Below are 19,005 nucleotides of genomic sequence, written 5' to 3'. Positions count from 1 at the left end.
AGGTTGCAGTAAGCCGAGATCGCGCCACTGCACTGCAGCCTGGGCAACAAGAGCGAAACTCCCTCTCAAAAAAAAAAAAAAAAAAAAAAAAAAGGGCCAGGTGTGGGGGCTCACGCCTGTAATCCCAGCACTTTGGGAGGCTGAGGCAGGCGGATCACAAGGTCAGGAGATCGAGACCATCCTCACCAACACGGTGAAACCCCGTCTCTACCAAAAATACAAAAATTAGTCGGGTGTGGTGGCACGCGCCTGTAGTCCCAGGTACTCGGGAGGCTGAGGCAGGAGAATCGCTTGAACCCGGGAGGCGGAGGTTGTAGTGAGCCGAGATTGAGCCACTGCACTCCAGCCTGGGTGACAGAGTGAGACTCCATCTCAAAAGAAAAAACCTCCATAGGAGAAAGAACCTTGTATCTTCACCACATAAACTGTGTTTGGATTCGCAGTCGAGTTGGGGAAAAAAATCAGTCTGGAAGAGCCACACCAAACCGCTAACAGCTACTATCTCTGGGGATAGAACAAGGAGTTTGGTTGGCGCGATATACCGTCCCTGAACCTCTAGCCACACTAAGGCTTAATTAATGACCGGACGACTTGAAAGTGTCTTACACTGTTTAACTCAAATCTGCAACGAAATGCAACAAAAACGCGAGAAATAAACAATAGAAGCCAGTCTTACCGCACACTGCAAAAACCAATAAACCCCAAATGCAGCTCAAAACAACGTGTCACGCAAACTTCTGATTTCTTTCTTTTGTTTTAGACTGAATCTCTGTCATCCTGGCTAGCGTGCAGTGCTGCGCTCTCGGATCACTACAACTTTCGCTTTCTAAAGCCAAAGGACTCTACCATACCACCTCCGCTTCTCGAATAGGTGGGATAGCAAATTTACACTTTCACACCTGCGAACGTTTTTCAACATCCAATACGAATAAAACATCATGATCTTACTTCATAGCAAATTATCTAACTTTGAACAGTCAAAACCCAGCCTCATGATATATGAGACCTCAAAAATTGAGTGAAGACTCACAACTGTTTCTCTCCACGGAAATCTTTAGCAAAAGGCGAAAGATTTATACGAGTTGAAGAGAAACCAGAGTATGTTCTTCATATCCGCTTCGAACCTCGCAGGGAGAGCTAACACTTAACATACTTATGGTTGTTGGGTGCCTGCGTGGTACGCACTCCCTATATGTAGTTTATGCACACAGATGCGTGTAAGAGGCATCATGCTCTAAAACAGTGCAGAAATGCCCGCACGGAGGGAGTGCAACATCGTGAGGTTATCTTTTCGTGGTGCACCATGGGTATGCAAATCACAGGCGGCTCCGGGCTGTTCCGCGCCACCTGGGGACCCATGGGTCACTGATCTCCTTTGCTCTCCTATGCTCCTCTCTGCTGGTCCTCCTGGGACCCGCACCCCGTGGGCGGCGCCGGATGCCGAGTCCTTTGCGAAGCTGGTGTTCGTCCCAGGGGTTAAGGTCCTGTCCCGCCGTCCTTACCCTCAGTAAGCCTCCGGGCTTAGGGAGAGGGACGGGGAAACAGACGGGCACAGACACTCAGGGGCACTGGCACCTCACAGGAGACACGACCCCACCCCTCCTGGAGGAGATGGCATCCGATCCAATTCACCTCGAAGGGTGATATGGGGTCACGTCAAGGGGAGGTGAGAAAGTGTTCTAGGCAGAGGGAATGGCGTATGAGAAATTATGGACCCGAAGACCAATTCAGCCTGTCCAGACAGTGGCGCTCCGTGTGTCTGATGAGGGGGTGCCGGGGTGGGAGGCAGAGGCTAGATCTCCTCGGGCCTGGAAAGACGAAGATGAGGAGGCTTAGTGAGGCTGGCTAACTTGCCCAGGGTTACTCCGCTGGTAAGTGGCACTGAGGGCTGACCCCCTTTGCACTATTCTAGCCTGGTGAGCTCTCTCTGCTCCACCTAGAAGGCCCTCCTTGGTGACCCAAACACTGCTGGACCCAAATCCAGCCTCCCTCCCTTGGGCCTGCTGGTTGCACCCCCTACTCTAGGTTCTCTGCCAACTACCTGCTTCTCTTGAGCTTTTTAGGCATTTTAGTGTGGATTCAATTGCAATAGGTGTTTTTTCTTTGTTGTTGTTTTTGTTTTTGTATCTTTTGGTCAGAACATGATTTCCTGGCCTTTGTCCAGGTGGGGTGGGATGTGAGAAGGCAATTTTCCTGGGGTGGGATCATTCCTGGTGAGTGGGTGGTTGGAACCCAGGGTCTGTGTGAACTAGACTATGGGTCCTAAGCTATGGCTGGGAAACGGCAGTTGCAAACCTCCCCACACCTCTAGGTGAGGCTCTGTGCTCTATTCCAGGGCTGTGGCTGCTCTTCAAGGCCTGTGCTCAGTGGAGCTGTTCAACTTTCACAGAAAAAACAGCTTAAATTGTGTCCTCACTAACTGCTAGCACCTCAGTTTCTGAGCAGTTCCCGCAACTGATCCACTGGCTGACTGGCCAAAGACGCCTCTCGGCTGTCAGGACAACCACCAACTTGCAGAAGCCTTTGCCTTGGAGGTTGCTCTGCAACCTGGCTCCTTTCCCTTGGTCCACAAACCTCCTGAGAAGCTCCCCAGACCCTGTTGACCTCTCTCTGCTTCAACTGGCCACTTTCCTGATCTGCCTCCACCTCGCCTTCCACCTGCTGCACGGCCTTGCCCCTCCGCCTTGCCGTTTCCCGTGCGGGTGAAGCAGGTAGGTGGAGGTGAGTCTGGAGAGACGGGCGGGGGAATATGGTGGCTCTGAAAGCCACACAGTGGGGTTCTTTTTTTTTCTGCTCCCAGTCTCCAGATTGAACCCAATAGGATTTCACACCAACAAAATTTGTTATTGTTTTGTACAGTAAGCACTTAATCCAGATGATGTTACCAAGTATATGGCAAAAATCCAGAATCTGGGGTCTTTTCCACCCAGAACTAGAGAAGCTAATACCTCAGGTCCTGGCACCAGAGAAGCTCCTTCCAATAGCTAATGTTCACTTGCAAACTCCCCACTCTGTCCAAAAAAAAGCACTGAAGTCATCTGAGATTAGTTCACATAGAATATATTTCATTCTTTAAAAAATAAAACTTTCATCATAGCTAACATCTATGTATACTACAAAAATAGACATTTTCATATAAATAATGGATGTGGTAGGAGGTGGGCAGGGATATGGAGAGCCTGCCCAGGAGTCACAAGGCGGCGGGGCCTGGACTGAGGAAGGGTGCTGTGGGGGTCCCTCGGGCTTGGTCAGCTGGGCAGGCAGCGGTGTGGGATGGGAAGGGGGACAGGGCTGCACTGCAGCCCCAAGTGCCGGCTTTCACTCTCAAGTGACACAGATATAGGCTCACACAGGCCTGGGTGTGCAAATCGGTGGCTGTTCTGTATGGATATCAGGGAGGCCCATGACAGCTGGGTCAGGAGAGGGGGTGCAGCAGCAGCAGGGCCCTCCAGGGGTCCATCCTGCATCTAACACCTGACCCAGTGCTTCCCAGCGACCCCACGCGGCCCACACATGGTCTCTGTGCTTCAGCTGCTCTTTCACCCAGTAGCTGGACCTGGTCCCCTGGAACTGAGGTTGCCAGAACTGGTAGCAGCAGGGGACCAAGGGGGCTCATCAGAGGCTGGATGGACGTAGGCACCAGGCAGGGGGGGTGGGTGGATGGCCACGGTCATGGAGGTAGTCACTCTGGCAAAGCTCTGGGGCAGGGAGGGGGATGCCCCCCACCTAAGCCCGCCTCCCTGTGGAGCTGGTGGACTCAGGACCTCTGGGCTTTCCTTGTACATCTGTATCACCTGTGGGGAGACACCAGCCCCAGTAAGCCCACGGGCCCCTGGGGCTCCCGTCCCCTTCAGCATCTCCCTGGGGATCACCATGACTGTTGGGAAGCTGGGGCCCTTGTTGGTCTCCAGCAGGATATGAGAGCTGGCAGGGGACAGGATGTCGAGGCCTGGGGCAAACCCTGCACCTTGCTCTGGATCCTAAAAGGCTAAGGTGGGTCCCATGAAGAAGCCAGGAGGGCTGAGGGGCAGGAACATGGTGTCTGGGGAAAGGAGGAGGCTGCCACCTTCAGCTGGTGGCACCTGTTGGGGAGGTACCTGTCTGGGCCACAGGGCTCTGTCCCTTCTCTTGCCTCTCCCTACCCCATCCCTTGGGCTGGGAGTAGAGGGATGGTGCCGAGGGTGTGGTCACCTCTGGCGGCGGTCCCAGGATGGACAGCAGCACAGGCAGCAGCACGAGTCCGTGGAGGAGGCCCAGGAGCGTGAGCACTGTCAGCGCCGCAAAGAAGTACCTGGGGGTGGGGGGGAGTCAGCCCAGGCCTGCCCTGAGCCCTGCCTCCCTGTCCTGAACCCTCCCTACCTTACAATGAAGTCAAAGTGGGAACCAGCAAGCATGAGCAGACCCAGCAATGTGGAGATGGCCCCATCAGTCACGGGGGCAAATGTGTGCTCAAGGGCACGGGCGGCCCGCAGGTTCCGGCTGCCCTGGGTGGTCAGGAAGCCCTAGGAAAACAGAGTGGTCCTGGAGCTGCTCCTCTGCCAGTCATGGCCAGCTCAGCCATGTCCTCAGCTGTATCTGTCTTCAGAGCTCAATGATACCTTGGCCCACCAAAGGCCAGGTGAACTAAGTTCATGGGAACTGTACAGGGAGCATGCGTGAGTCCTTTTAGGTAACACTGTATGGATGGGTTTGGTGAGCTTAGACACAGACACGTAGAAAATAGGGTACAGCCTGGGTGACAGAGTGAGACCCTGTCTCTAAAAACAAACAAGGCCGGGCGCAGTGGCTCACGCCTGTAATCCCAGCACTTTGGGAGGCTGAGGTGGGTGGATCACCTGAGGTTGGGAGTTCGAGACCAGCCTGGGAAACATGGCAAAACCCTGTCTCTATAACAAATACAAAAATTAGCTGGGTGTGGTTGTGTGTGCCTGTAGTCTCAGCTACTTGGGAGGCTGAGGTGGGAGGATCGCTTGGCCAGGGAGGTGGAGGTTGCAGTGAACCGAGATTGCACTGCTACACTCCAGCCTGGGCGACAGAGTGAGACCCTGTTTCAAACAAACAAAAAAACAAAAATAGGTTGGGCAAACTACAGCCTGTCACTTGTTTTGTAAACGAAATTTTGTTGAAACAGCCATACCCATTGGTTAATGTATTGTCTAGACAATTTTGTGCTTTGATGGCAGAGTTGCAGCAGAGACTCTATGGCCTACCAAGCCTGAAATAGTTATTATTTGGTCCTATAAATAGAAGAAGTTTGCCAACCACTAGTCCATCTAGAAGAGGGACATCAAAGTGATAACAGTTACTTCTCAGAGTAGCGTTTCAGAGGATTTCTAGTTCTTCTTTTGTACCTTTCTGCATGCTGGCTTTGTTTGTTTTCAAGGACTGTATATTGTTCTTATAATCAGAATAATAATAGAGATATTTGGTTGGGGGAAGGGAAGGGAGCTGTTTGTGGAGTCTGGCTAGTCTCTGGGTCCCCCCTTTCCTCTGCCAGAGAATATGCAGCCCTGGGCGAGGCCCTGCTCGGTTCTGACATCTCTGTATCTCTGGTATCTTTGTAGAACCCCTCCATTAAGCCCACATTGCCATCCCGCTACCATCCCATTTTTTTTTTTTTTGAGACAGGATCTTACTGTGTTGCCCAGGCTGGAGTGCAGTGGTGTAATCATGGCTCACTGCAGCCTCAAACTCTGAGGTTCAAGTGATCCTCCCGCCTCAACCTCCCAAGTGGCTGGGACTACAGGCACGCACCACCATGCCCAGCTAATTATTTAAAAAAAAAATTTTTTTTTGAGACGGAGTCTTGCTCTGTTGCCCAGGTTGGAGTTCAGTGGCGCAATCTTGGCTTACTGCAGCCTCTGCCTTCCAGGTTCAAGCAATTCTCCTGCCTCAGCATCCTGAGTAGCTGGGATTACAGGCACCTGCCACTACACCTGGCTAATTTTTGTATTTTTATTAGAGACAGGGTTTCACCATGTTGCCCAGGCTGGTCTTGAACTCCTGGCTCAAGCAATCCACCAGCTTTAGCCTCCCAAAGTGCCGGGATTACAGGTGTGAGTCACCATGCCTGGCCCATCCCACAATGGTTCACAGTAAAACCATTCAAAACAATCATTGATTCCCATTTTCTCATCTTCCATTCTGTCTTTAACACATTCCAGACAGGATTTTGTCTACTCCTCTCTACTGAAATGGCTGCTTATTTATTTGTCTACTTATTTATTGTCTATCTCTTTCTTTTTTTTTTTTTTTTTTGAGATGGAGTTTTGCTCGGTCGCCCAGGCTGGAGTGCAGTGGCGTGGTCTCGGCTCATGGCAACCTCCGCCCTCCTGGGTTCAAGTGATTCTCCTGCCTCAGCCTCCCAAGTAGCTGGGATTACAGGCATGCACCCCCATACCCAGCTAATTTTCGTATTTTTAGTAGAGACGGGGTTTCACCATGTCAGCCAGGCTGGTCTTGAACTCCTGACCTCAAGTGATGTGCCCACCTCGGCTTCCCAAAGTGCTGGGATTACAGGCATGAGCCACCACACCCAGCCCTTATTGTCTATCTCTATCCCTAGAATATAAGTTCCTTGGAGGTAAAAAACTGTACTGCTATTATATCCCGTATTCTTTTTTATTTTTATTTTCCAAATTCTTTTCTTTTTTGAGATTGAATCTTGCTCTTTTGCCCAGGCTGGAGTGCAGTGATGCGACCTTGGCTCACTGTAACCTCCACCTCCTGGGTTCAAGCGATTTTCCTGCCTCAGCCTCCTGAGTAGCTGGGATTACAGGCACCCGCCACCATGCCCAGCTAATTTTTGTATTTTCACTAGAGACGGGGTTTTGCAATGTTGGCCAGGCTGGTCTTGAACTCCTGACTTCAGGGGATAAGCCTGCCTTCGCCTCCCAAAATGCCCCAGCATCATCCCAATTACAGGCATGAGCCACTGTGCCCAGCCCAAATTCTTCTTTTTTTTTTTTTTTTTGAGATGGAGAGTTTCACTCTTGTTGCCCAGGCTGGAGTGCAATGGCGCGATCTCAGCAGCTCACTGCAACCTCCGCCTGCCAGGTTCAAGCAATTCTGCCTCAGCCTCCAAAGTAGCTGGGATTACTGGCATGTGCTACCATGCCTGGCTAATTTTTTGTATTTTTAGTAAAGACAGGGTTTCACCATGTTGGCCAGGCTGGTTTCGAACTGCTGACCTCAGGTGATCCACCTGCCTCGGCCTCCCAAAGTGCTGGGATTACAGGCATGAGCTACCACGTCCGCCCAGCCCAAATTCTTAAATAGTACCTAGCACATAGTAGGGGCTTGAACAATATGTGTTGAATACTGAATCAGCTGACTGGTCCCTCCTCAGGGTGCCTGTGCTCACCAGAGCCACGTGGACTGTGAACTCAACGCCAATGCCTACAGAGGCCACAAGGATCACCACGGGGATGGCGCTCAGCTTGATGCCCAGGAAACCCATGATACCAAAGAGTTCCGCCGTCATCATTGCTAGGACCAGCACCTGGGGGAGACAGGACTCACGGAGGGATCCTGGCAGGAGGGATGACAGGCTGGGCAGGGAAGGGTGTGGGTGCCGCTGGGTCTCTCTGTCCCCACTCCTGCAAGCACTCACTATGAGGCCAGCCGTCCAGGGGTTGAGGAGCAGCAGGGCACAGACGAGGAAAGTGCACACCAGCAGGATGCAGACAGCCAGCAGGAAGCAGCGCCGCAGGCCCAGATACTGCTCCCAGAAGAGGAAGGGGGAGCCGCTGGGGTAGGCGTGCACCCCAGCCTGGCCGGCCTCTGCGCATGCTGCCCGGGCCCCCTCGATAGCCTCCACAAAGTCTGCAGTCTTCTGGAGGCCACGCAGCAGGAAGGGGAACTGGGCAAACTCCAAGGGTTGAGCTGGCGGGACTGCGGAGGGGAGGGGAAGGGAGAAGAGGGAGAGGGACAGGGCGGTGAGCACGGGGCAGAGTGGGCAGGGCCTCAGGCTCAGGGCTTGTGTGGGTGAGGCTGAGGCTCTTGCTGAGCTCCCCCCAAGACTCACTGCGAAGGTTCTCCCCTGTGGTGTCGTATTTGTCGTGCAGCCATTCAGGAGGTGGGGGGTAGAAGTTGGCCTGTGAGGCTGCCAGACCCAGGGGGTCACTGCTCACCCACACGGTCAGCCCCATGTAGAAGAGCTCGGGTGGAATCAGTCCCTCTCTGTCCACCAGCTTCCTTGTGGTCAGCTGCAGAGGCAGAGAGGGCTGAAGGCCTGGGCCCAGGAGGCCTGCAGCCCCTGTGCTACCGGACCCCTCCAGCCCTCTCCCAACCTGGCTGAAATCCAGAGGCTCCTGGGCGTCTCCGGTCTGGATGAGCAGCTTGTAGGCCAGGGCCCCATCCTCAGAGCCATTGCGGTACGAGTGGCGGGTGATGCGCCCAGAAGCCCAGTCCTGGTCAAAGGCAGCCTGGATTCCTGGGGGAGACCAGGATAGGGTTCTGTTAGCTGGCGGCCCCAGGGCATTTCTCCCTGCAGCACCCCTCCCTGCCAGTCTCCTCGCCTCTCACCCTGTAACCAGTTGCGGTAGTAGTGCAGCCAGGTGCGGGGTGCCTGGGTGGCCGGTGGGGGCAGCACCGCCTTGAGGGAACTGAAGCGCTGGTGCAGATCAAAGAGGGCGCGTTGGGAGTGGGCGTAGTCAAAGCCACCCTGGGTCACCAGGGCCACCTCGTACAGGGAGAAGTACCTGAGCTGGGCGCTCAGGAAGGCATGCTCCTTGGTGCCCCGAGGCACCACATCCGTCAGGGCCAGGCCGTCTTGCACCAAGGTGGCTCCGTAGAGGCTCAGGCCCAGAAGAGCGCCAAAGAGCACCAGCACGATGGCCTGTGGGAAGTGGCAACTAAGCTGGAGACCCCAGTGCTGCCCCCAGCCCCTCAGGCAGTGGACTAAGCCCTCTGCCCTTCTGGGCCCAGAGATGCTAAGTCTCTGCCCTGCTCTGCCCAGTCTTACCTTGGCATGTGACTGGAGCAGCAAGGGGGCAAACTGATAGCGGGCGAAATGGGCAAGATTCCAGCGGGCACAGGGCAGGGACTTGCAGGCTGCCTTCTGCCTTGTCTCCCCCTCCTGGCCTAGAAGGTCCCGTGTGGACCCTCCAGGGCTGAAGAGCTCAGAGCCCAGTGGGTCAGAAGGTGGGGGCACCAGGTGAGCTTGGGGAGGCAGGATGGTGACTACATGCTGGCTGCTGGCTTCACAGTGGGTAAAGGCTTGAACTGTGGCAGTGAGGTGGGCAACGCCCACTGGTACTGTCCCGTCCCCCAGCTCCTGGGGCAGGATCTGAATCACCCGAGCAGAGCAGGGACTGGAAGAGGTAGAGAGTGGATGACAGGTCTGTGCTTTGAAATGCTGGTGAGGGGACAGGCTGGCATGGGTCACGGGAGGAAGGGGCTGGGGTGCAGGCAGTACCTGGAGAAGCAGCAGAGCACATCAAGGCGCTGGCAGTGGCGCCGCCGTAGGTCCAGGCTGAGGATGGCTGGGAAGACAAGCATCACGGCTACAAAGGTGCAGCCAACCACTATGGCCGCCTGGGGGACGGACAGGAGGGGCATGAAGGCTGGATGAAGCTTGGCCTCAGCCCCACACCCACCCTGAGCCGCCCCGTGTGAGAGGCCTCACCTGTAGGGAGAAGGCTCGCAGCGCAGGGATGGGAACGAGGGCAGCCATGAGGAAGGCGGCCACGTTGTTGATGGATGTGAGTACGACATTGGTGCCCGTGCGCTGCAGACACTCGCCCATGCGCTCCTGCCAGGACACAGTGGGGACCTGCCCTCAGGTCACAAGGGAGGGGCCGTGTCAAGGTGGAGTGAAGGGGAGGCTCAGGAACTTGGGGTGCAGAGGTGGGGCAGTCATAACACAGCGGCTAGCATTTATTGGGTACCATGTACGTGTGATGGGCTGTTCTAAGCATTCAACTTGAGTTACCTCACTGATCCAAACAACAACCCTTAGGAGACAGCACTATTATTTCCCCTGTTTACAGATGGGGACAAGAGGCACTGAGGTTCGTTAGCAGCCCAAGGTCACTTGAACCAAGAGGCTCTTAACTAGTAAGCTGAGCTGCCTCAGATGAGCCCTGGGGGACGAGGCCCCACCTGGAGAGGGGTGCCAGGCAGAGCCTCTGTGAAGGCGTGCGCCAGCAGGAATACGTCATCCACGCCGATTCCCAGAGCCAAGAAGGGCAGCACCTGGAGGGGCAGAGGAGCGGGCAGCTGAGGACCCGTGAAGCCTGGTGACTGGCACTGAGTCTGCCCTGCAGTCCTGGCGTACCTGGGTAGTGGCAGCATTGAAGGTGATGCCGAGCAGGGCACAGAGCCCAAGGCCTGAGGCCACGGCCAGGGCCACCAGCAGTACCCCGGCAAGGCCCACGGCACCCTGGGACTGGGCGCAGTCCCACCGCAGCATGGTCACACAGGCATAGGCCAGCTGTGGGGAGAAAGGGCAGTCTCAGACAGGGGCTCCCAGGGTGGGCACTGGTTGGAGGTGGGGTGGGGGCAAGGTGCCAGGTGCAAGACCCACCATGAGCAGATAGCCTCCCACCACACGGGCAGCACTGACTTCAGAGAACGCGTGCAGGATGTCATCCAGGGTGGTTGAGGTGAAGGCGTGGATCTGCTGGGAAGCGTTCTCAGGCAGGGCCTCCTGGGCCAGCTGGAGAAACAGGGTGGATAGGAGGGGGCAGGAGGAGGGAATGGCCTCAGGGCACCCGCCTTGTCTTTGTCCATACCAACCTGCACAAAGCGCCGCTGCCAGGCTTGTAGCACTGTGCTGGCCTGCTCCTCACTCCAGCCAATGTCATGTGTCTGATAGTCACCCCGGAAATGCTCGTACAGCTGGCGGGGACTCATCAGCAAGAAGGTGCTCTGCAGGGCCTCTGCCCTGGTGGGGGTGCGGGAGAACCAGGGGTCAGAGCTGGCCCAAACACCTGGTGAGGGATGTGAAGGGCCTTTTGCCAGAGCGGCGTGGCATGACAGTATGGGTTCTCATGAACGGAGTCCCCTCACCAACTCCCAGAGGAGACCCTACCTCAGCAGCTGTCCTTGGGGGTCTCTGGCCATGCCTCCCAGCAGCAATTCCTCCTGCCAGTGCATAAATTTGTGGGAGAAGCCATGGCAGCCCCTGCTCAGCTCATGAGCCACATTGGGAGCCTGGAGGGGAACAGGAGGGGTTAATGCTCAAGGCCCTGGCTGCGGATAACTGAGTGTCCCTGGGCTTCCACCTCCAGCAACCAAGCTGCCTTGAAGCTCAGTAGGCCTGGAGTGTAGGTAACTATTCTGAGCCTCTTGACTGCTCTGCAGGAGTGAACAGCTAGTATCCTGCAGACAGGAAGCCCCAAGGGGGAGGAGAGGCCTGGAAGTAGGCTTCTGGGAGGGGCAGGTGTAACTGGTGGATTCTGAAAAAAGTACCACATTTGCAGGGCCATAAAGAAACCTGAGAAACCAGGTATGATATTCATGCTTAGCTGCTATGTTCTCAGTTTCCCTGTATTAGTCTATTTTGATAAAAAGTCCAGCCTTGGCCAGGTGCAGTGGCTCACGCCTGTAATCCCAGCACTTGGGAGGCTAACAAAAATTAGCCGGGCATGGTGGCGGGCACCTGTAATCCCAGCTACTCAGGAGGCTAAGGCAGGAGAATTGCTTGAGCCGAGGTTGCAGTGAGCCGAGATCGAGCTACTGCACTCCAGCCTGGGCGACAGAGTGAGACTCAAAAAAAAAAAAAAAAAAAAAAAAAAAAAAAAAAAAAAAATGTCCAGCCTTATCTAGGCTTAGAAAAGGAAAAAGGGATTCATATACCACTTGAGGGCTCCGTAGGATAACTGAATGGGAATGGAACATTGGGGGACTGGCACTGTGGGAGCAGGGTAATAATAATGGCCAGGAAGTGGGGGTCAGGGCACAGAGCAGTCAGCTCCCCCAGAACACAGGAGTATGAGGAAGGGAAAGGGAAGGAAAACAGCCTTTCCCTGGCAGACCTGGTTGGAACCCACCTGCCTGCTGTGATGGTTGGGAGCACTAGGTGGGCAGTGGAGGTCATCAGGGTGCAGACAGGGCCGCCCCACGTAGGCCTGGCCCACTTGTGCCTTGTCTAGCAGCTCCCGGAAGCCCTCAAGGGAGGCAAAGGGACCCAGCTCCTCCAGCAGCTGCTCTGGATCCAGGTTGGTCCACTGGATATCCGGGCGGCCGCTGAGGGAAAAGTCCATAGTTGGTGAGGGTCAGGGATGAAAACCCAGGCTCCAAACTGCTGCTGGGGCCCCATGCTGTACCCCACCCTCCTCTTATCTGCCAATTTGTCCTTCCATATGAAGGGTGTGCAAGCCTCAGCTTCTCAGAACTGCCAGGCTGCATGGGCCCACCAGGGTGCTACAGTGAGGGGTAGAAGAGTACAAGGGGCTGAGACGAATATCAGGGCAGGGTTACCTAATACATAGAAAGGGCCCAGAAAGGCCCCACTGAGTCCCTTACCAAGCTGTGTGCTTGGTTCTAATATACAACCAGCAGGCACATGCCTGTAGCAGGTTTTCTTTCTGGCCTGGGCAACGGCTTAGCAAACACCTAGGTAATTCCCCCCAGCAAAGCCTCTTTCTGGGGATCCTTTTCTCCTTTGCTCAGATCTTACAGATCTTTGTGTTTAGTTTTGTGTAAATAAGTCAGGTCTTCCTTCCTTCAGAGGGAAGGAGAAGGAGGATGTGGAGAGAGCCTTGGGGAAGCCAGTGCTCTCTGTTCCTGGCCTGGGAGGTAATTAGGACCTTGGTAAGGTTTTGATCATCCTCATTCCCCCGACCCCTCCTTTCTGCTGGGAGAGTCCCCAGTGGGAGATGAAGCAGGGCCCCAGGAGTGGCACTCACGGCAGGTAGGCGGAGCCCCCTTGGAGTTTGGCTCCCTCCCAGAAGCAGTCGAGGGGGGTGAGGATCACGCATGGAAACAGCTTCTCAATCATCTGCCAGGAATACCCCGGGCCATGTCAGTCCTGCCCCACAACCTTTGTAGGATGCCCTCTGCAATCTCCTTCCTCAGTTTTAAGGGGGCGGATTGCAGGCTGTGGGGTCGCTCGGTCTCTCTGAGTCCTCCCACACCACAGAAAAGGTTCTGCCTCTACTCCCTCTCAGGACACTTACCCGCTCAATCATTCCGTTTTCAATAAGGGGAACTCCTGACTTGTAGCAGATTTTGTTCAAATCCCAGGACCTGCAATAGCCAGGGGCATAGGAGATCAGCAGAAAAAGGGGATTCCCACTCCAGAACCCCCACAGCACGCCTCACCCCCAGCTGCTCAGGGGCTCAGCCAGACTCACTTCCCATAGAGTGATACTTGGACTTTACTGGCAGTGAGGGCTGCCTGGAGGTGGAGGCCAAGTGCTTCAGGCGTGAGGATGTTCTCTCCCTCCTGGCGTGCGGTCTGTATCAGCATCTGAGAGGTGTATGCAGCCTCCTCCCCTAGCTTCTCCTTGGTGTAATGCAGCTCCTGGCTCACCCGGCTGCCCACTGCCGGAGCAAACAGAGAAAGCTGGGGGGAAAGGGCCTAGGTGGGTCAGAACTTGGGAAGGGGGCTTCTAACTCTGAGGCCTCCCCAGACAAGTGGGAGAGGTGTGGCGGAGAGGAGCCCCTGCCTTATCCCTGAGGGCCCGGTCATGGCCCAGGCTGACTCCCCAGGCTTCTGGGTCCTGGGGCTCTGCCAGGGAAGTGGAAAAGCCTCTGTTGTGTGGCTCTGCGGATTTCTTGTGTGGTCTAGGGCTTAAGCATGAACCAGGTTGGCTGGGTTTTGGGTGTAAACTTAAAAATGACAATCAGCATGAGCTGGCTGTGGGCTGTGGGGGTTGTAGGGGCATCTTGGTAAGGGAACCCTCGCTCAGTCCCTGTCTGTTCTGATGGGGAGGACAAGGAGGGCCAATACGGGCCAATAGGGAGGCTGCTGCTAGGAGGGTTTCCTAAAAGAACAGGTGTAGGGCTAGGGCTGGTTCTTAGTTCAGGTTGCTCTGGGCAGTGATTTATATCCACACACCTTTCTGCAAAGTGTCCTGGGGAGAGGGCAGAGATAGGAGTGTCTGATAGTAATGGGTGATAATAATGGGCCCTGTGTTGTTGGTGTGGGGGAGGGGGTGTGAGTGTGCTGCTCCCGCTCAGGCAGGAAGTGCATGGAATCAGCTCACGAACACTGGCAAGGGTGAAATCAAAGTGGGCCAAGGGGAGGGAGGTGTCCAGAACCTTTTCACCGCCCTCACTGTCCAGACCACAGGGATTCCCGGCGCCAGGCCTGCCATAGTGTCCTGGATCTTAGCGCCCCTCCAGTCCTGCGTTATGCTGGCCACAGGCTCCTGCTCTGTAACTGGGACCTGGGGGAGGTGGGGACATTGTGAGGGGATATCACCTAACTATGATGTGGGGGAGAGTGAGGGCCAAATCTACCTCTGGAGGCTTTGTGGATTTGGTCTGATCTCAGACCCTGCGCTGTTTCCACCTGTCTGGGGGTCTCCTCCTGTTAGTCTTTGCTGCCTGCTGGGACCCACACGTACTGCTTCTCTGAGACTCAAGCCCCATCTGAGATCGTCATGTTTCCCAATCTCTTTTCCTTTTTTTTTTTTTTTTTTGAGACAGAGTCTTGCTCTGTTGCCCAGGCTGGAGTGCAGTGGCCTGATCACAGCTCACTATAGCTTTGACTTCCTGGGCTCAGGTGATCCTCCCACCTCAGCCTCCCAAGTGGCTGGGACCACGAGCGCCCGCCACCACGCCTGGCTAATTTTTAAATTTTTTGTAGAGACGAGGTCTCATCACTGTGTTGCCCAAGCTGGTCTTTTTTTTTTTGGCTCACTGCAACGTCTGCCTCCCAGGTTCAAGTGATTCTCCTGCCTCAGCCTTCCAAGTAGCTGGGATTACAAGCACCCACCACCATGCCCAGCTAATTTTTTGCATTTTTAGTACAGACGAGGTTTCATGGCCTCCCAAAGTGCTGGGATTACAGGAGTGAGCCACCGCGCTCGGCCCCAAGCTGGTCTTAAATTCCTGGGCTCAAGCGATCCTCCCACCCCAGCCTCCTAAAGTGCTGGGATTACAGGTGTGAGTCACTGCACCTGGCCCTCCAATCTCTTTTTCAAACCCATGTAATCTTCTCACTCACAAAAGCCCCAAATCCTTGGTAGACCCCAACACATACTTACCCATATGCTCACATGTCCCCTTGCGCCCCAAAAGTCACATTCCTGGCCTTCACCTCATGAAAACAGTCTTCCTGTCCTGCTCCCCACACTGCCAGTTCCTTCCCTGACTCTTTTTTTTTTTGAGACAGAGTTTCGCTCTTATTGCCCAGGCTGGAGTGCAATGGTGCAATCTCGGCTCACTGCAACCTCTGCCTCCCGGGTTCAAGCGATTCTCCTGCCTCAGCCTCCCAAGTAGTTGGGACTACAGGTGCCTGCCACTACGCCTGGCTAATTTTTGTATTATTAGTAGAGATGGGGTTTCACCCTGTTGGCCAGGCTGATCTTGAACTCCTGACCTCAGGTGATCTGCCAGCCTCGGCCTCGCAAAGTGCTGGGATTACAGGCGTGAGCCACTGTGCCTAGCCTCTCCTTCTCTGACTCTTCCCTACTCCCCACTCCTTTGCCAGGCCTGTACTGCAGTGTTTATTTCACCAGGATTAGGCCGAAGGCGGCCGCACGGAGAGGAAGAAGAGGACAGAGACAAGCTCTCCATAGTAAGTGGGTTTGCTGAGAGGAAGGAGGCATGGGAGGAGGAAGGAACTCAGAGACATTTGGCAAGAAAGCAAGAGAAAGAAACACAGATAATTTAAAATGGAGCATCAAAGAGAATAAAGACTCCTCAGGGGAGAAAATGGGGAAGAGAAAAAGATAAACCTTAGTTGACAAAGATAGATATGGACAGGTGAACTGGGATGCATTGTGGTGCAGGAGGGAAGAGACGATAATGCTTAGTCTGTGCCTTGGGCTAATTACTTATTCTCTCTGGGTCTCCAGCTCCTCATCTGTCAAACGGAAACAGTGACTACCTTGGTAGAATTAGAATAAATGCAGGCAAAACACTTAGGAAACTGCATGGCACACAGTAGGTACAGATGTGGAGTTATTTTTCAATAGTTGCTGGTAGAGAAATGATGTGACAGAAAAATGAGAAGAAACTGAAAGAAAGAAAGACTGCAGGTGACAGGGGAGGAAATAGGACAGAAGAGGGAGAATATCAAGATTGATACATGAAAAAAAAAATTGTCTCTTTTTTTTTGAGACAGAGTCTCGCTTTGTCACCCAGGCTGGAGTGCAGTGCTGCGATCACAGCTCACTGCAGCCTTGACCTCCTGGTTCAAGCAATCCTCTCAAGTAGCTGGAACCACAGGTGTGTGCCGCCATGCCCAGTTAATTTTTGTATTTTTTTAGAGACAGGGTCTCCCTATGTTGCCCAGGCTGGTCTCGAACTCCTGGGCTCAAGTGATCCTCCCACCTCAGCCTCTGAAAGTGCTGGGATTACAGGCATGAGTCACTGTGCTCGGCCAAAGTTTTATGTCTTTACCAATGGGAAAATACAACTGGTTAACCAATATGGAAAAAGAGTCTACCTTATGAATAATCCTGTAAATGCAAATAAAAACATCAGTAAGTTACTATCTAACAATTTAGCAAACATTTTTAAATTGATGGCACTCGTTGCTGGTTTACAAGAGTACACTCTAACCCACCATGAGAATGTAATATGGTACACTCTTCGGGGGAAAGCAACATTGCAATATATATGCTCCATAATCTTTGGTCCAGAAGTTTCATGTGTAAAGGGCTATGTACTATTGTAGGGACTTAAGATTTCTCTAGGTGAAATGGGAGTCATGGTAGATTTTGGGCAGAGGGGATCTGACGTTTTCATCACCTAACAATGTATTTTTGTGAATACACTATTGTGAGTTGTGAATGATAAGAGGTGCCCACGAGAAGAAGTCAGGAAAGGTGTCCTGGAGCAGGTGTGTGCAGGGAACTGTTAAAGACTCCGTGTTTCGGTACTGCTAAGAGTGAGCCAGGGAGGAGCCAGCGGCAATGCTGGAGAAGCAATCAAGTCCAATTATGGAGGGCCTAGAGTGTGTGCTATGGAGTTTATATTTGATTTTACAGAATCTGGTGGAAATCGGTGGAAGGGCACTAAGAAGGGGATTGACTTGGCCAGACGGAGATTGGCCACAGGGTGGTGCTGTGGAGGCAGATTTGAAGGTGAGGCTGTCAGCATCTTCCTCCTTTTCTAACAGACCCTGATTTCGGTGGCCATCATTGGAAAGGCCTAATGATTAGGGACAGTTGGGCTCCTCCCCAGCATCAGAAGGTGAAACTTGATTAGTTTAAGAGGCCAATCAGTAATTCCATTGCCTTTGCCAAGTGAAGGATTTCGGCATAGGATGCTACATAGTTCTTGCCAAAGAGAGCAAATGAGAAGTTGGCTGGGAGGCTACTAATAAATTTTTCCTCACTTTCAAAAAGAGATGCAAAGCCAGGCATGGTGGCTCATGCCTGTAATCCCAGCACTTCAGGAGGCCAAGGCAGGAGGATCGCTTGAGACCAGGAGTTCAAGACCAGCCTGGGGGCCGGTCAGGAGGTTGAGACTAGCTTGGCCAACGCGGTGAAACCCTGTCTTTACTAAAAATACAAAAACTAGCCAGGCATGGTGCGCACCTGTAATCCCAGCTACTGAGGAGGCTGAGGCAGAAGAATCGCTTGAACCCAGGAGGCGGAGGTTGCAGTGAGCTGAGATCAATCCACCGCACTCCAGCCTGGGCTACAGAGCAAGACTCTGTCTCGGGGGATGGAACAGAAAAAGAAAAAAAGAAAAAAGACCAGCCTGGGCAACATAGTGGGACTGCGTCTCTACAAAAAACAAACAAACAAACAAAAAAATTTGCTGTGCATGGTGGCATGTGCCTGTAGTCCCAGATACTATAGAGAAAGAGGCAGGAGGACTGTGTGAGCCTAGGAGTTCGAGGCTGCAGTGAGCTGTGATTGTATCACTGCACTCCAGCCTGGGTGAAAGAGTGAGACCCTGTCTCCATAAAACAAAACAAAACAAAAACAAAAAGACATGCAAGACAAGAATGATTTCTTTTTCCTGACACTGCAGCAGCCACTTTGAGATAAGCCTGAGGACAAAAGTCCAACATGTTGAAGATGGCAGAGGAGAAAGATAGAAAGAAACTGGGTCCTTGCTAATGTCCTTGGGCTGCTGAATTAACTGAATTAACCAGGCTTCCTGTTACAGAGAATAATAAATCAATCTTCTTTCTTCCTTCTTCCCTTCTTCCTTTCCTTTTTTTCTCTTTCATGTGGCTAAAAGCATTCTATTATTTTATTTTATTTATTTATTTATATATTTTTTTGAGACAGAATCTTGCTGTTACCCAGGCTGGAGTGCAATGGCACGATCTCAGCTCACTGCAACCTCCGCCTCCCGGGTTCAAGTGATTCTCCTGCCTCAGCTTCCCAAGTAGCTGGGATTACAGGAACATGCCATCACGCGTGGCCAAATTTTGTATTTTTAGTAGAGACAAGGTTTTGCCATGTTGGCCAGGCTGGTCTCGGACTCCTGACCTCAGGTGATCCACCCCACCCTGGACTCCCAAAATGCTGGGATTACAAGCATGAGCCACCACGCCTGGCCTAAAAGCATTCTAAATGATACAATCAGGAGTGTATTGCCAGAGATAGAACAAGGCCTCAAGTAGAGCAATGACCACAAGGTAGAAAGGATGGGTTTGTGCCGGGCGCGGTGGCTCAAGCCTGTAATCCCAGCACTTTGGGAGGCCGAGGCAGGTGGATCACGAGGTCAGGAGATCGAGACCATCCTGGTTAACATGGTGGAACCCCGTCTGTACTAAAAAAAAATACAAAAAAATTAGCAGGGCATGGTGGCGGGTGCCTGTAGTCCCAGCTACTCAGGAGGCTGAGGCAGAAGAATGGCGTGAACCCGGGAGGCGGAGCTTGCAGTGAGCCAAGATCGCACCACTGCACTCCAGCCTGGGTG

General features: G+C 53.4%; 1 protein-coding gene and 1 non-coding gene across 2 annotated transcripts in view; both read right to left on the bottom strand.

Moving 5' to 3' along the window:
• Window positions 1-987: 987 nt before the first annotated feature.
• On the bottom strand, window positions 988-1,102 carry LOC112130891 (U5 spliceosomal RNA). Its single transcript, XR_002913060.2, has one exon. It is a non-coding gene; the product is annotated as a U5 spliceosomal RNA (small nuclear RNA).
• A 1,762-nt stretch (window positions 1,103-2,864) lies between these two features.
• The window catches only part of PTCH2 (patched 2), a 29,060-nt gene continuing 12,919 nt past the window's right edge, over window positions 2,865-19,005 (bottom strand). The window contains exons 3-22 of the mRNA XM_009251044.4: window positions 13,302-13,491; window positions 13,125-13,194; window positions 12,855-12,946; window positions 11,997-12,192; window positions 11,036-11,157; window positions 10,741-10,888; window positions 10,529-10,660; window positions 10,280-10,435; window positions 10,105-10,197; window positions 9,629-9,754; window positions 9,419-9,537; window positions 8,966-9,314; window positions 8,527-8,839; window positions 8,292-8,434; window positions 8,027-8,207; window positions 7,613-7,893; window positions 7,364-7,501; window positions 4,360-4,502; window positions 4,192-4,291; window positions 2,865-3,794 (exon numbers count right to left, since the gene is read on the bottom strand). Of these exons, the coding sequence (XP_009249319.3) occupies window positions 3,540-3,794; window positions 4,192-4,291; window positions 4,360-4,502; window positions 7,364-7,501; window positions 7,613-7,893; window positions 8,027-8,207; window positions 8,292-8,434; window positions 8,527-8,839; window positions 8,966-9,314; window positions 9,419-9,537; window positions 9,629-9,754; window positions 10,105-10,197; window positions 10,280-10,435; window positions 10,529-10,660; window positions 10,741-10,888; window positions 11,036-11,157; window positions 11,997-12,192; window positions 12,855-12,946; window positions 13,125-13,194; window positions 13,302-13,491 (3,347 nt within the window). The 3' untranslated portion in view covers window positions 2,865-3,539. The remainder of the gene's footprint in view (window positions 3,795-4,191; window positions 4,292-4,359; window positions 4,503-7,363; window positions 7,502-7,612; window positions 7,894-8,026; window positions 8,208-8,291; window positions 8,435-8,526; window positions 8,840-8,965; window positions 9,315-9,418; window positions 9,538-9,628; window positions 9,755-10,104; window positions 10,198-10,279; window positions 10,436-10,528; window positions 10,661-10,740; window positions 10,889-11,035; window positions 11,158-11,996; window positions 12,193-12,854; window positions 12,947-13,124; window positions 13,195-13,301; window positions 13,492-19,005) is intronic.

This window comes from Pongo abelii, chromosome 1, assembly GCF_028885655.2.
Source record: "Pongo abelii isolate AG06213 chromosome 1, NHGRI_mPonAbe1-v2.0_pri, whole genome shotgun sequence".
Taxonomy (NCBI): domain Eukaryota; kingdom Metazoa; phylum Chordata; class Mammalia; order Primates; family Hominidae; genus Pongo; species Pongo abelii.
Note: the sequence above shows the minus strand (reverse complement) of the source record. Positions and strands in the feature narration are given on the sequence as shown.